The sequence below is a fragment of the Grammomys surdaster genome, unplaced genomic scaffold (assembly GCF_004785775.1).
Source record: "Grammomys surdaster isolate TR1022 unplaced genomic scaffold, NIH_TR_1.0 239, whole genome shotgun sequence".
Taxonomy (NCBI): Eukaryota; Metazoa; Chordata; class Mammalia; order Rodentia; family Muridae; genus Grammomys; species Grammomys surdaster.
This window is the reverse complement of record NW_021604684.1, coordinates 1,388,140-1,405,079: the sequence shown is the minus strand read 5'-3', so window position 1 is coordinate 1,405,079 and position 16,940 is coordinate 1,388,140. Positions and strand designations below refer to the sequence as shown.

At 40.5% G+C, this 16,940-nt stretch overlaps 1 protein-coding gene across 3 annotated transcripts in view; it reads left to right on the top strand.

Annotated features, from left to right (window-relative positions):
- Nucleotides 1–16,383, top strand: part of Ccdc68 (coiled-coil domain containing 68) — a 40,677-nt gene extending 24,294 nt beyond the window's left edge. For all 3 annotated transcript variants that reach the window (XM_028774252.1, XM_028774253.1, XM_028774254.1), the window contains 5 exons: nt 6,021–6,103; nt 9,961–10,066; nt 11,021–11,104; nt 13,812–13,888; nt 15,876–16,383. In XM_028774252.1, the coding sequence (XP_028630085.1) occupies nt 6,021–6,103; nt 9,961–10,066; nt 11,021–11,104; nt 13,812–13,888; nt 15,876–15,933 (408 nt within the window). In that variant the 3' untranslated portion in view covers nt 15,934–16,383. The remainder of the gene's footprint in view (nt 1–6,020; nt 6,104–9,960; nt 10,067–11,020; nt 11,105–13,811; nt 13,889–15,875) is intronic.
- Nucleotides 16,384–16,940: the final 557 nt, after the last annotated feature.

Genomic DNA, 16,940 nt, shown 5'->3' with positions numbered 1-16,940 from the left:
ACTGAGACACCACAGTGCATGGGTTTTTGTTTTTGGTTTGGTTTGGTTTGGTTTTTCGAGACAGGGTTTCTCTGTGTAGCTCTGGCTGTCCTGGAACTCACTCGGTAGACCAGGCTGGCCTCAAACTCAGAAATCCGCCTGCCTCTGCCTCCCAAGTGTTGGGATTAAAGGCGTGTGCTACCACCGCCCGGCTGACAGTGCATGTTTAAGTTAAGAAAAAAAAAGACAATTCTGTAAAGCAAATAGAATTATCTAATCAAACAACTGATTAAACAACTTGAAATGAGAGATTAGAATTGAGATCACTACCTTCTAAAACCCAGAGTCGTGTTAATGGCCATTAACCCGAAGCCACCTGTGAGTGCATAAAACTTAGCAAATAAACAGTGGAAGGAAATTCCCTCTCCAACAATTCCAGGAGCTCTGTAACTAGATCAACAAGCTCCTGTCTACACTGGTTGTGTAGAGTACTGTTATTTGAAGATATTTGAGCACCTACCATGTGCTACACATCCATGTGCTGCATTGAGCCAGGCACAGGAGCTATATTAATACTTGTGAATAAACTGGAAAAAATCACTGTTGATGAGGACTGCTGTGTATATAACTAGATTGTGCTTATCATAAGGAACTTTCCAGACTTCCTGTATTTAATTTTGATAATGGTCATTTGGAGAAGCAGAAAGCCCACTTAAGGTAGGGCAGTATATCCAAGAACATTGATATGTGACCCACAGTTGTGATTCTCTTTTAGAGCTCTGTGACACAGTAAGTAGACAGGATACCAAGCTCAGCAAGGCCATGAGACAACCTTCCAATTTCTCTCTGTGGGGCCTGCTAGAATTTCTCCAACTAACAGAGGTGATTGAATAGAGGAGCAATATGCAACATTATTTTAAAACACGTTTAGCTTATATGTTATTCCATCTTTTCCAAATAAGAGTGGAGCTAAGAAAACTAAGCTGCAAAGCTTGGAGACACCTTCTCGGGCTCAGGAGATAGACCGAAGACATGCTCTATGCAAGTCTTGTGGGTGGGGAATGTGCATTGGAATAATAGAGAGTATGCTGAGCCTCTGTATTAATGGCAACAGATGCAACTTTGAAACGAAAGCGTAGCTGAAATGCACACATCCTCAGAAAGGCTGATAGATACTGCCCTAGCAGTGGCTGCCCCCTGAGAGGGATTCATTTGCTACTCACTTGAGCAAGGCCTCGCTCCAGCAAATAGCCATTAGTGCTGTGAGGTCTGGTAATGAACATATTACTTAAAACCTCCACCATCTGTCCTGGTTTAATCAGGAATGCAGCGAGAATGAATTCGGAACACACAGCAAGAAGCGAGCAGAATCGCCCTGTAAGAGCATTTTTGCATGGCATATGTTCCTTTTGCCAGCAGTGCACTTCTGTTGGTTCACATTTGTTTGCTGGTGTCATTGATTTGGCTCTACTAGGATCTAAGGGCTCAAGGGCACTTCAGAGACCACCCACTTCCTTAACATTGGTCTATAAATGAGGACAGAACAAACAAGAAGCCATTCCACAATCTCCCATTTCCAATTCGTAACACTTCCTTTTATAGCCTGTTTTCTGGTGTGGGATAAACTATATGTTCTGGGGCCAGTAAGACGACTTAGCCTATGAACATGTCTGCCTCCAAGCCTGTCACCTTGTTAGATCTCTAAGACGTGTATGATGGACAGAGAAAACTCATCCCCACACACTGTCCCCTGACCTCCACATACATGCCAGGGCACATGTGTACATACACAATAAGTAAAATAAATGCAATGACTTTTTAAAAAGACTATACTCTGGGTTGTCAAGGCATTCATATGTCAACATTTACAATGTCTAAATCGGTGTCAGTCTGTGTTGATCAACAGTGAAGGGAATCTTGAGCTCTCTGAGGTAAAACAGGTATTCATGGTGAGGTCATAGGTAGAATAGGTACTTATGGTGAGGTGTTATGTGAGTGAAGATGGCACTGCCAAGAAGTGTGTGCAAGGCAAGTGTGATTTTATTTCATGAGTTGTTCATGACAAGCCCATGGCATGTACAAGAGCCCTGGCCATGATAGATCACATTCTTGCTAGTTACCCAGTCTCTGACCCTGGCCGTGAGCATTCATTAACCAGGAGAAAGTCCACTGGGAGGAATGTTTGTGATGTACATATTTGTACCTTACAAATTTATGATACCTGGTCTATGGCAGTGTTTCTTTGAGAATACAGGCATCAACATTAACTTCAGGGTATAGCTGACCCCTCTCAGAAATTATTTGAAGACACCTAAGGCTAACATGAAAATGGTTAATATGATATAATTTCTATGAAGGAAGATTGCTCAAAGAAACTAATTTAAATAAGTTAACCTAATTAAAAGTAGCAACTTACACAGGAAGAAAGATAGGAAGTAATTGGTATCTTTAAATTATAATTGAAATCCAAATCTCTGTCAGGGAAATGAGTAGGCTTCTTGTCCCATACATACTGTCTCCATTTATTCCATCCTAACTCCATTTTAGGGGTATTCATATAGTTCAAAACGTGGCTCATATAATTAGAGAGTGAATATACTTTTTATTCAATTCACTACTAATTTTGGAAACAGTAAAATAAAATTTGTTTAAATAAGGTATTTATACACATTGTGTATTGTGGGCACAGGGATGGACAAAATACAATGTTGGGTTGATAGTCTAAGTATATCTAATTAATATTCTTTCCAACAATGAAACTATAGCCTTTAGGATTATCTTTTCTACTCAATAAAAATCTATAAATTAAATCTGATGTGGAAGATCACACCTATCATTCCAGTACCAAGGAGGCTGAGACAAGGGGATCATGAGTTGACAGGCTGTTTTGGCTACAACGTGAGTTGAGGGCTAGTCTGTACCGCAAGAGAGCTTGTCTCAAACATAAAACAAAAGAAAAATCTAAAATGAACATATGACTTCAGAGAATTGATTCTATTCTATAAATAATAAAGTAAAACATGGAAATTGTCAACCTGAATTAGATTCCTAAGACATGTATGATGGAAGAAGACAGCTTAGTCCCATGATTGGTCCCCTGACTGCCACACATGTGCTGTGGCACATGTGTACACACACAATAAATAAACAAAATCTAAAATAATTGTTATATCCCATTATTGAACAATGGCCCCGCATGCCATTAAAGATTCATGCTGTAGATTACTTTTTCCTATTAATTAATTGATGTATTCACTTTACATCCCAATTGAAGCCCTCCTCTCCTTCCAGTTGAGTACCAACTCAACCTGGTACCTCACGTAATTGCAGCACTAGGCACACCATCTGAGGCCAGACAAGGCAAGTTAGGAAAACAGGATTCACAGGCAGGCAATAGAATCAGGGTAAGACCCTGCTCTAGTTGTTGGGGGACCCACAAGAAGCCCAAGCTGTACATGTACTACACATGTGCAAGGGGGTCAGGGGCTAGGTCCAGCCCCTGTATGCTCTTTGGTTGGTGGTTCAGTCTCTGAGAATCTTCAAGTGTACAGGTTAGTTAACTCTGATGGTCTTGTAGAGTCCTTATCCCCTCTGCGTTCCTCAATCCTTCCCCCAACTCTTTCACGAGACTGTCTAAGCTACCTCTAATGTTTGGCTGTGGGTCACTGCATTTCTTTCAGTTAGCTGCTTGGTGGATCCTCTCAGATGACAGTTATGCTAGGCTCCTGTCTGTGAATCTAGGCTGACAGATACAAACACAGCCTGAGGCTCCACAGTAGTTGAAGGAGGAAGGCAGGCATGCAGTGTGTCCCTATTGATCCTCTGAGGATAGCTTGGCACATTCCCCCTAAATTTGCAGGGATGGCTACTGCATTTATTTATGTCTCTCTCATACAGGGTACCTTTGTATCTAGTCTAGCAGTGACAAATATAGCTGGCCATAGTGTCTTCACGTGTTCTATCATTGTGACAAGGCTTTGACCAAGGGGAAGGCATCAAAGTGTCACAGTGGGTCCCTGTGAATCTACTACCTATGCAGTCACAGTGGTAGTTGTTTCTACCATTTACACATAGATCTCCATGGAGACGTGGCTGTCTGGCACATTCATCAGAGTTGAGTTCACAGTGGACTCCAAAGAATTCAGGTGCACAGTCACAGAAGTGAGCCACATGAGCATCCTGACACACGGCAGCATGTAGACATGGCTGAGATCCACATCCATCAATTTCCAAGTCACAGTTCACACCAGAATACTCTTGAGGACAGACACACATGTGTCTGCCTATGTCATTGAGGCATGCAGCCTCATTCACACAGGGATCAGAAACATATTCATCCTCTTCTAAGTAACAAGAGCATACAAAGATTGGACCTATGCTCCTGCGCATAGGCAGCAGACATGCAGCATGGTCTTCATTGCCAGTCCTCCAACAACTGGAGCAGGGTCTTACCCTGACTCTGTAGCCTGCCTGTGGATCCTGCTTCCCTAACTGGGCTTTCTTGACTGCCTCAGAGGGAGAGGATGTACACAGTCCTACAGTGACCTGCGATGCCAGGATTCACTTGCAATAAAAACAACACCAGGTGTCTCTTAAATTCTTGCCAAAACAAGGGTTTTCCATGAGACAACAATTGTTGGTTAGACATAGCCAATAATTTGGACAAAGACTGTGAAGATCTAAAAGATCCTTGCTTTTCCCGCCTCTGCCAAGGAATTGCTACTTGAGTGAATACCCCAGGGGAAAGGACCTACCTGTGAAACTGCCATTGATTCCTGTGGAGGGAACCCCTGCCAACATGGAGGCTCCTGCTGTAAAGATCCTGAGCACCCTGTCTGTATCTGTCCTGCTTGTGATGCTAGAAGGTTCTGTGAGACAGAGCACAAGGAGTGTGCTTCTAGCCCATACTACAGTGGGGTTGTGTGTCAGGATGAACTCAATGACTATTTTTGCTTCTGTGTGCCTGGATTCTTCAAAGGCAGGCATGTAGATTAATTTTCAAGTTTTGGTTAAAATTTCTTAACAGTGATAAGGTCCAGAAAGGTTAAAACCTTGGCCAAAGCTTCAAAACCAGACCAGTGCGGCAGGGGCTTACTGGTTTCGGTGGGAGAGCACTGCACTGTGAGGTCTCCATTTCCACACCGTGGCTAGTAGTAATTTTAAACAGCAATGTACACGTTCTGAACCATTCCCAGTCCACTCTGGCCAAGATGTCAATGCCAATTTTTGCCTCTTGCCGCCATTCCTGTTTCCCCCAACTTGGCAACTCAAACTCTGGTTACCTATGCTTGGTCTTTTGTGAACTTTGTCACTTCTCCCTTGGGGTGAGCAGTTTGGTTTAATAAATCATGGCATTTAAGAAGATATCTTTTCTCAGTCTTATAGTTTCTCCCAGATCCTCATTAGGAAGTAGTTTTAACATTTGTGGCCTCAAGCCCTCATTAGGCGTACACTTACCACTTTACTACATGGCGACAGATGGTCTGAGAACAGGAGGAAGCATCAAAGGCATGCAATGGAGTCCTTGGGTAGCAACAATTCTCCTAATGTGGCAAAGAGGCAGGTGTGGAGGTAAGGGAATTCACATCAGGAGAGGCTGGGCAGGCTTTGTACTCCAGGTGGCATGGGGAAAGAGGGCGGGCCAAGTTGCACTACCTGGGCTCCATTTTGGCAGTGGGCTGGAGAAAGAGCGAGCTCTTTCTTTCAGCTAAATGAATAAGTTATGGAGACATTTGTTTATTTTGAGACAGGCTCTCATGCAACTCGGACTGACCTTGAACTTGCTATGTAGCAGTAGCTGGCCCTGATTCTCCTGACTCTAACCTCCAAAGTGCAGAACCATGCCCATGTTAAATATATTAACAACACAGCTCTGATTTACTTTTGAAACACAAAGGACATTGCCTGACCAGGCTTCTTGGTGGCACATGGCTACTGCTAAGAAGAGCTCTGAAGCACAGGCCATATTTCTAGCATCACAAAAACACATATAACCAGTTTGTAAGCACATACCCAAACAAAAACTGTACTTTTTTTTCCAGGAAAAGAAAACACTCCTAGAGAGAAAATTATGTTTAGAAAGCAAACTGCTCCAACTCAAGTCCAATGCTGCACACTCGAAAAGGTTTGAAAAATCTGCCTCCTAAAAAAGCAGCTTCTGAGAGCTTTCCTGTTTGTGTCTGTGCTGGGCTGCAGGCACACTGGCTTTATGAGCCTAGAACTGTGTTTCTCAACCTTCCTATTGCTATGACCCTTTAAGACAGTCCCTTGTTGCATGGTGACCTCAAACCATAAAATTACTTCCTTGTTTCTCCATGACTGTAATTTTGCTACTGTTATGAATCGTAATATAAATATCTGATATGGAAGATATCTGATATGTGAACCCTAGAGGGGGTCATGACCCACAGGTTAAGAACCACTGGCCTATAGGAAATAGAAAAAGTAGGACAAATGCAGGGAGATGGGATGGCAAATTTCTAGTATCAACAAACATGCGGGTCAGAGTACAGCAAAGTCCTAGAGAGCCACTTAAAGAGTTCATTCTTCTGAAGAGTGGTTTGTTCACTTCTCCATTTGCTCAGAGATGCTGAAGGCATCTTTATTCTATGAACTTTCATCTTTGTGAGTGGCTATCCTCATCACACTGGCCTGTCATCAAGTGAACCTTTGATAGGCTAGCATCCTTCAAATTCCATAGAAAGTAAAAGAAATACAATGAAAAACAGCCTTAGTTTGTTGGCTGGCTTGTCCATATTCATGGTTTTCAACAGGGTCTGTGTCAGCCCTTACTCAGGGGAGAGGTATGGCCACCACAGGAGCTGTCCTTCTCAGATGCTTTTTTAGGAAATCCTCTGTGATCATAAGTCCTGATTTGTATCACATTTCCTGAGATTGTTTTTCCTTTGCCCTTTTGATTCTAAGCTCACTGTAGTTATGCTTTGTTCTGATGTTAAGATAACATACAATCTATGTCAACATCTTAGTATGGCCCTCTAGAACTTCAGTCTCTAGGCCATCAGGCACATCATGAGTGTCCAAGGAACAGATTTTCATTATCCTTTATTTATATTGCTGTACAGTCATGGGCATCCTTATTCCTTGATTCTCTTGACTCCCTCATTTTTTCTTCTTCCTTTCTTATTTTATCTCTATTTCATCTTTTAACAGTTCTGCTTTCTTTCTGGATGGTAAGTGTGTATTTTCGACCACTTATGACAAAGGCCAGAAAGAGGCTGAGCTTTGGATTGGACACACATATTTGAAATATGGTGTCATACTATTCTGTTGTTATTTTCCCAAGAGTGCAGAAGAGTGATAGTTACCACTGTCAGTCTTGGTAAAGAAATACATACGGACAGGCCTGCTTAGCGCCCATGCCATCAATTACAGATAGTGTTGAGCGAGGAGTGCATTCTCTCTCTCTCTCTCTCTCTCTCTCTCTCTCTCTCTCTCTCTCTCTCTCTCTCTCCCCACCCCCTTTTGCCTTTAAATATAAAGATCTTTTTCAGGTAACTAAACTCTGCACTACGCAATGTTTCTTCCTTTAAGAGTCCAGGTGGTCCGAATTGATGATTTTCTTTACCTTTTAAAAAAATGATTGGTCTTTTAAGCAAACTGATCTTTCCTATTAGTTCTGCTGAATGCAAACTATCCATATGAAATTCTCAAAATATTTTTGAGGAAGTTTTAGAAGTTTCTTGGGGGAGGGGGGAAGGAGTGCTTTGTGTTTCTCGAAAGGTAACTGAACATTCAGTCTGGCTGCAGACATCAGGAACATTTTTGTTCCTTCGTACCATTTCTAAGCTATGTGAGGGGGCATTGTTCACTTTGCTAGGTGACAGTGAAAGTGAAGTCAGTATGAATTGGACTCTGAGACTGAAACAACCAAAGCTTGCATAATGAACCACAAATAGATTTCTCTTAGTTTGCGGTTAGATGACATAAGGAAAAGACAGAAATTATTTTCTTTTTAAAATTTATTATTATTATTATTAATTTTATATTCCAATAGCAGTTTCTCTTCCCTCCTTTCTCGTAGTCCACCACCCCACCTCCCTTCTGCTTGATGCCATTTACCCCTCCATTTCTCATCAGAAAAGGGCAGGTCTCCCAGCAATAGCAAATAAACGTGGCATATCGAGTTTCAGTAAAATTAGCCATCTCCTCTCCTTTTAAGGCTGGACAATGCAACCCAGTAGGAGGAAAAAGGACCCAAAAGAATGCAAAAGAATCAGAGACAGCCCCTGCTCCTACTGTTAGGAGTCCCACAAGAAGACCAAGCTACGCAACAGTAACACATACACAGAGGACCTAGGCCCGTCTCATGTAGGCTCCTTGTTTTTTGTTTTTTGTTTTTTTCATAAAAGTAAAATTGACTCCCTACTGTTGCTATTATCTCATGTAAAGCCCTTTGCAGCTTACGGCATAACCACCTTTGCATGAATGTTCTTCTCAAGGAGAGCCTCTGAGCTCTCAAGTGCCTAGCTCCTCAGAAGATGTTGCTCCAATTTGATTTCAGTATTCCCAGACATAGTGAGCCTTGCATGTTGCCATGGAGGGCTTTGGTACCCTTTCTTTCATGTCTGAAAACTTCTAATGACCTTGGAGACTTATTTTCGTATTCCCTAGTAGGACAATGAAGGAGACGCCATGGAAAAATGCTACTTACTGGCTTGTTTTTCATGGCTTACCCAGCTGGCTTTCTCCTAGAACTCAGGACAACCTGCCTAGATTTCTATTAACAAAGAAAATACCCTACAGGCTTGCATGTGGGCCAGTCTGATTGAGGCACTTTCTCAGTTCTGGTTCATTCTGCACATATGACTTTAGTTTGGATCAAGCTTACAAAGCCCTAACCTACCTTTATATGTAGTAAAGCCCTTTGTCTCAACAGAGTACCCAGAGTCCTTGTTCCTTACTTTTTAGAGGAGATGCAAATCTGACCACTAAGCACACACCATTGTTACTTTTTCTTTCTTTTTTTCCTGTTTCACTGTAGGATCCTTTACATTTTAACATCAACTTCCATAGCCGTCTGCCTCGTTTTGATCCTCATACCCTCATACCTTAGACTGTTCTCTGTGGAGGCTCTGTATTTTCCCATCCTCCAAACCTCTTGAATAATTCTCCCTCTCAAAGGTCTGTGCATACATCCCCCTAAGATATCAGCTGCCCTGCTTGCCTGCCCCAGCCTTTCTGAATCCCAAGAATTGCTGACTCTCTTGCTTGAAGCTTCTCTCATTTTCAGTTTGGACTGTCTGAAGACCTGAGAGCCCATGGTCCTTGGTTGGGTCATGAAATGTTCTCAAAAGCTTCCTTTGCCCTGGTATCGAACTTACTCATGCTGAAGCTCAGAAAGAACTAAAATCTGATATTGATGTAAATGAACACAGCAGCTGTCATTCCTTAAACATGAATTTCAGGAATAACGAGACAGCTGAGAGTTTACAGTCTACTCTATTCCAATCAGAGGAGTATAAATGTTTCCACAAAGAGTACATATCCAGCTTATTTTATTCCCAACTATTTGCCATGAACATGGAAAGTAAAAGCACATTGATGTACATGCAATTGGTTAATTGCCACTGCCTCTTTCCAAGAGAAAGACCAAGGTTTGCATTTCTGCTATGGCCTGGACCCTTTAAAGAACCGTGTTACAGAAACAGAGGCTAGCTACCACATTCAGCTTTACACTGGTCCGGGGACTCCAAACTCAGGTTCTCATACTTGCATGACAAGTACTTTTAGCCAATGATCTCTCTCCCCATCCAGAAACAGCTTCTGACCTCAATACATGTCTCACTCAAGTTCATAGGCAAGCAGACGCACAGACCTACTCTTTTCCATTTTTTTTTTTTTTTTTTTTGGTGTGGTATGTGGAATTCCGAGAGAGATCTTAGCCACACGAGGCTCAACAGGTGGGGAGGGCTGGGGTAGCAAAAAATTCTTCACTCCTTCCACCTTTGTGTGCATTCCCAGTTGCCAGGCTCTTCAAACGGAGATTTCCATCCTCCAGGAGCAGATCTGCCATTTGCAGTTCGTGATCCACTCCCAGCACCAGAACCTTCGAAGCATCATCCAGGAGGTCAGAATAACAAGAGCATTTCTCAGATAGGTCTCAGGTTTACAGTGCAAAGACCAAAGCCGGACAGTTTGTCAGACTAAGCTCCATGGCTTCCCTTCTCACTGATGTACACTTTCTGTTTCTCAGGCAACCTGGCTCCGGGCTTCTCTTGCCTAGAATGTTCTATATGAAGTTCTATATGAAGAGAATTTGAGAAACTGTGCTAAACTGCTCTTTAGATATTTTAGTGATTTTTATAAAAGCATAAGTGTTCCTAGTCAGATGTTGTTCACTGTTATATGGAAGTCTATAGAAGATTCAAACCTTTCTTAAATAATCAGGTCTTATGGATTATGTGTGATTTTTTAAAATTTAATTATTTTTCATTGATTTCAATTGACTGTACCTTGCATATACTAGATAAGTGCTCCAACGCTGAGCCATAGCCACAGACCTATTTTACTTTGATTCTTGAGATATGGTCTTCCTCAATTGACCACAGTCATCTGGGAATTGCTGTGCAGCACAGGCTGACTGTGATTTTGGAATCTTTCTGCTTCAGCTTTCTATGTAGCTGGGCTTTCAAATATGACCAGGCTTGACTGTTACATACTCATATCCTCATAAACAGTGAATCCAGGGAGACATTTTAGAGCAGGAATTCTTTTCCTTGGCAAGTTCTTGTGTAGAGTGAGACACCTGACACCTGCTGCAACCTTCTCCTACCTCTGCATCTGTTGGATTTTTCTGCAGGCATCTTTCAACTATACATGGGAAGGGAAAGTGGTACCTCTGGTTGTGTCCTCCCTGGATTCCAATTTGGCTTGCGATCTTAAGTGACCTGCTGGCTCTTCTCATGCTGTGGGATTGTGTCTTTCTAGTTGAGGAACATCATTTGACCATAGAAATTCTTGACTTATGTAACTATTCTCCATAGTCTGACAGGATTTCCCAATTGTTCTTCCCAATTCCTAGATGGAAGGACTAAAAAATACTTTAAAGGAACAAGATAAAAAAATTGAAAATTTGAAGGAAAAGGTCACCGTACTTGAAGCCCAGGTAAGAAGAGAATCTGTGCTGTATGTTTTAGTGTTGGTACATGCCTGGGCATGTATATGTAAATGTATGCCTGTGTGTAAATGATAAACCACCACAATGTCTATGCTTGTGCATGGTTTTGTGCCTGTGTGACTTTGAATGTGTTTGTGTATAATGTTACATCTGACTGTGTCTTGGTGTCTCTAGGTAAGTACATGTACCCTGGTGTCTACGCATGAGTCACAGTGTCTTTATCAGTGTATACGAATATGCCATGCATGAGAAATTACAGTTTACTTTCAATAACTCTTTATTAATATATGACTATATGACTAATTTATTATTGAACAAACATTAACTTATTTTTATTAGCTTTAGACACTAAATAAGTGTTAAAAGTTCATTTGCATTGTCCCTGGATACTCACTATATTGGCAAGATAGGATCGTACTTAAGCTAAGGCTTGGTCAAGGCTTCTCTTATGCAAGTTCTCTAGCCCGATGATCAGCTTCTTGACTCCTTTTTCCCATACTTCTTCCTGGCCTGTGCCTCCTTCATCCACATCCATCCTGGATTTGGCTGCAGGCTTAATTACATCCCAAAGTCTGCTGATACTATGCTTTTCCATGTTCTTACAACTCAGTGTAAAGTGAGAGGCTGTTCTTGGGAGCTGGTTGGGAAAGTGTGGCTGCTGGTTTTCCTTTACAATAGAAAACTCTCTGCAAGGGTAAACTCAAGAGCTTACCACATGGAAGTTATGTAAAAAACTGATTTTTAAAAACTTAATCAAGGCAATAATCCCATTAAATTCCACTTTTGTTAGTTTTAACTTAGCAATTCACCATGGACAACCACTTTAAATTAAATGTTATTATAAAGACTTAAAAAATCAAAACAAATAAAAAAACAGAAACAACATATTTTAATTTCCTGTTAGAAGAAATGGTTTTGTTCCCAAGTAGTCATTTTCTCTCCTGTAAAACCCTTCCTATCTCTTCATAGTAGACTCCATCTGCTTCACAGGAAGTACAGGAAAGCCCTCCAAAAGTGAATTTCCTCCAAGAAGATTTTTGTCATCCAATAAGCTCACTATAATTCATTGTAGATGCTGTGCATTGATATAGTTGAGGTCCAGTAGTGGGAACAAGAGCTCGTGTCTCTTCCCATCCCATTCTGCCTTTGTATTTCCGTGTCAGTCAGGGACTGTGGACTCCATTTAGTGGGGTCATAAACAGACCTGCATTGCCCCTCACAGAAACATGTTACTTGGCTACAGTCACTTTACAGTGATGATACCCTTCAGTGTTTTCCTAGATTCTCTGAGTATAGCTAAACCCTGGTCTTTATGTTCTGAACTTTTATTTTCTTCAGTTGATAAATGTTTTCTTTGTCAGCACTATAATCATTCCCTTGGAGCTATAAAAGCTATAAAAGCATAAGCATAATACACACACACACACACACACACACACACACACATGTACACATAACACACACATCTACACATACACACACATGCATACACACACATACACCACACACATATGCACACATCACACACACATGCACACATAACACACCCACACCACACATGCACACATCACACACACATGCACACACATACCACATGCACAGCCTTGGACTTACTACACAGACAAGGATGACCTTGAATTTTGGATATTCCTGACACTACACCCTGTCCCTCTGAGGGTTGAGATTACAGGTCTGTCTAAAGACTATAAGCTGCTTAGAATGGAACTCAGGACTTTGTGCATGTTTATCAAAGCTACTTCCGGAGAAAGTGTTTTTCCTCCCCCTCTTCCTTCCTTCCTTCCTTCCTTCTTTCCTTCCTTCCTTTCTCCCTTCCTTCCTTCCTTCCTCCCTTTCCTTCTTTGTCTTTCTTTCTCTCTTTCTTTCTTTCTTTCTTTCTTTCTTTCTTTCTTTCTTTCTTTCTGTACTATATTTTATAAAGAATCTTTTAATAAATAATACATTGTCTAGAGCCAACTAAATCATATGAAGGGAAGTAATGTATATAAAATACCTGACAAAGTTCTCATATCCTAGGCATTCATTAATTTTGTAACTTCTATCAAAACTGATGTCTGTTTCTCAAAACTTTGCATTATAGTGTTAGGTTTCTTCAAACTAGTTGTTGGACCCCATTTTAGCCCTGCCTTGGGCCTTGTGGACAAATCCGAGCAGAAATGGGGCCCAACATCTAGTGGCTTCTCTGAATCAATAGGTACCATTGATCATGTATTTCTGTTTCTTATAGTAACTTATATAAGAAAGGCAACACTGATATTTTTACCAGGAGTATAGACATCAAGAAAGTTGAAGATGAAGGTATCATGAACTATTAAGAAGAGATTGTGCCTATTTTTATAGGGTTTATAATCAAGAGGTTGTATCAGAAAGATAATTATGTAATCAATATCGTGTGTATCACTAAAATTGTTTTTCATGTGCCTATGAAAAGGAATCTTTATAAACTCAAATAGTTCAAAGGCTGAATTTCAGAGTACTATATTTTAACCCTTTGGTACATTATGTACTTTTCAGAGTGCATTTACACATTGTTTTCCTTGGTTTTAATAAAATAACCATAGCAAGCATCCTCTGTCTATAGGCCGGAGGCAGGAGGGGAGCAGAGCATGAGCATTGTGGATAGAGGCAATTTGTGTATTTGCTGTCTGATCTATGTCCTTATGGCTTCCAATTTTAGAACAAAGAACTAAAAACCAAGGTGTCACATTGGACTGAAACACCTAGGACATCAGTATCTAAGGCCATCTCTACAAGGTAATGGTTTCTCCCCTTCAGTCCCATCTTCCACCTTAAATTCTCTCCAGAAACTCCCTTAAAGACATCCTCAGAGGTATATCTCCTCAGTTCTTCTAAGCCCATCAGATTGATGATGAAGATTAACCACCACACCATCTATCATGCAAAGACTGTTCAGCATTGCCTGTATTATCCACCACTGAGTACTTGAGGCTGGATATATTGATACTAAATAAATAAATGCATAGATTCTCCCCTTCTTTGCCTTCAACAATGCCCAAACTTAACTTCAGAATTTTCTTCAAATATTACACGTAATTTTCCTCTATTCTTCTTCTTCCTTGGCTGCTCTCTTCTTTGTGCCATTAATGGATGTTTTAATCATGAGTTGTTAGTCATTTCTAGAATTTTCATGTCAGCTCTCAAGCAAATAGATTGTAAGTATTCCCAAGAAAGGACCAAGTCCTCCTATTTCTTTTTATTTTCTGTACTTAGAGGACATATAACTTCATAAACTACCACCTACCAATGGGTGATTTCAAGCAGTGATAATGACCAAAGGAAGCAATCAAAATGATACTGAAGACCAGACAGATTGCTTTGTGTATGATATTTATTGTTTTTGGCTGAATCAGAATTTGAATCTGGACTTCAATCTCATTTCCATAAGCTTTAGGAAACATTCATTTAAGAGAAAGCATAGCTTGTAATTACATGAATCGTTTAAAAAGTGATTAAAAACTTCCTGTTCTAGCTGCTTTTGAATTCCACTGTCTGGTCCCTACAGGGAAGAATCTCATTTTCTGAGACTCTTGGGCACAGGCCTGAGGTGGAAAATCAGACTCGCTATGATTAACATTAGTCTAGGAATTCAGACAGCTTCATCTCTCTCATTAAAACTCCTAGCAACAATGATTCAGTTGGCTAATGCTGTACATAATTAGAGAGTAGAGATGAAGCCATTTTGAATCAAGTCCTCTCAGATCTCCAGGTGGAAATTTTCAACTTGTTGGTCAGGCATTGCAATTCCTAAAAAGAAAAAAGAATTAAGCCCTAGAGACACTGAAAGAGAAAGCCAACTTTCCTGGAGAAGGGGCGTGGTCAGTGTTCTGCTTTCTGTCTTGCATAACTATTTTCTAGAACATGATGAGCATCATGTCAGAGTCAAGTGGCTTTGACTCTGGGGGAAATAGAGGCAGAGTGGGTTGTGGAGGAAGTGCTGCGTGAACCATGAACCATTGATGAACAACATGGATGAACCTGTTTACAATGATTTTGCATTGAATGCTGCAAATTTGGCTAGTAAAGAGGAGATATACTGGAAAGACTATTTTGTTGGTGGTAGCTTTTAGTTACACCTAATTAACAGCTCAAGATTACATTGTTAATGAGGGTTATTTTTATTTTTTTCTGTCTATGACTTGGAAAAAGTCAATAAGAGAAACTGCCTAACTGAAATATTGAAACTAGACATTTTTTGTTCTTTTAAATATAAAAGTTCCAGTGTTAAGGGCATAAAGTCTGTCTTTCATTTTCAAAATAGAGCTGGCTAGCTGCTTTAAGAACAGATACAGATACATACAGCCACCCATTGGACTGTGATCGTGGACCCCTATGGAAGAGTTAGGGGAAGGACTGAAGGAGCTCAAGGGGATGGCAACCCCAAAGGAAGACCAACAGTGTCAACTAACCCAGAGCCTGCATATTTCCACTGAATTGAAAGGCTCCAACTTTCAATCTTCTCCCACTCTCCCTCACACGTGCCCATTCAACTTAGATGAAATTGTTGATGATAAATGCTGTCTTGATATGACTTTACTGTATCCCATGGGAGATTCATTGGAATAGATACATTAATGGTTGTCTCTTAGATCAGACTTTGCAGTATGGTGGTAGTTGAGATCTACCTCAACTAGGCCTAACTCTAGATAATGATGGTATAGTCATTGCCTTACAAAGGTGCTACCTTGTTCCACTTTGATAATTTAAGTTGTTTTTTCTACAGTGAGTTGAAGACTGAAGGTGCTTCTCCCTATTTGATGTTGATTCGGCTACGAAAATGAAATGGCTGAATGCAATTCTGATAGAGAAGGACTTATATAGATTTTATTTATTCCTTAAAATGCAGTTTCAGCTCCCAAGTTGAAATCACATCATGCCAATATTTATACAAATGTAACTTATACATCAATAACATCATAGGAAGATGATATTACAGGCAATTCAACAAATGTCTACTGGAGAGAAGAAACTCTTTTTCCCCCAAACTTAACTTAAAAGGCTAAGGAACAAAGATCTTTCCCACATGGAAGATGAATTCTGCTTTAAACCTAAAAAAATGAAATTTGAATCTATATCTTAAACTATTTTACAAATGGAGCTCTTTTAAAGTTGTCAGATTTGACCTTTGATAGTGGTTTTTATATGTATAAATAAAGGGAAGTATGTAAATATGTATATGGATGAATGATGTAATTTAACTTGACATTTAGGTAATAAATAACTTACCATGCCACAGTCTCATGTTCTGCCATGTTGTTAAGAGAATTGATCTATCTCTACTGGTTGGTGTGAAGAGGAAAGCTCATTTGACATCAGACACTGCCCTCTGAGGTTAAGAATTGTGGCTGCCTTGTTGCCTGACACCACTTTAGAAGGCTACCGTTTTTCAGATGTTCCAGATTGCTGGAGGAAAACCACCCACATAAACACATGGTTGTAAGTGGCACATTTGACTTCGATACTTACTTTCTTCTAGGTATTGATGTTACCTAAAATAATTATGTAGAAGGATGGAACACAGTGCTATTACCACGTATCTTCATAATAATGTAAACAGTACAGTTCAATGGAATAATGGCTGCTATATAAGCTAGGAGTGATCGCAGTTTGTGAGCTGGAATATTATATCAGGTGTTTTTGTGAAAGGGTGCTCAGATTCTGATGGATGTCTTCATTTAAGGTGAGGCTTGTGACTGCCACGGGTAAAAATGAACCTCAGGAGTGCTAACATTCTGGAGAAAAGGCTATGCTTCTGTTGGAGAGAGAGAGAGAGAGAGAGAGAGAGAGA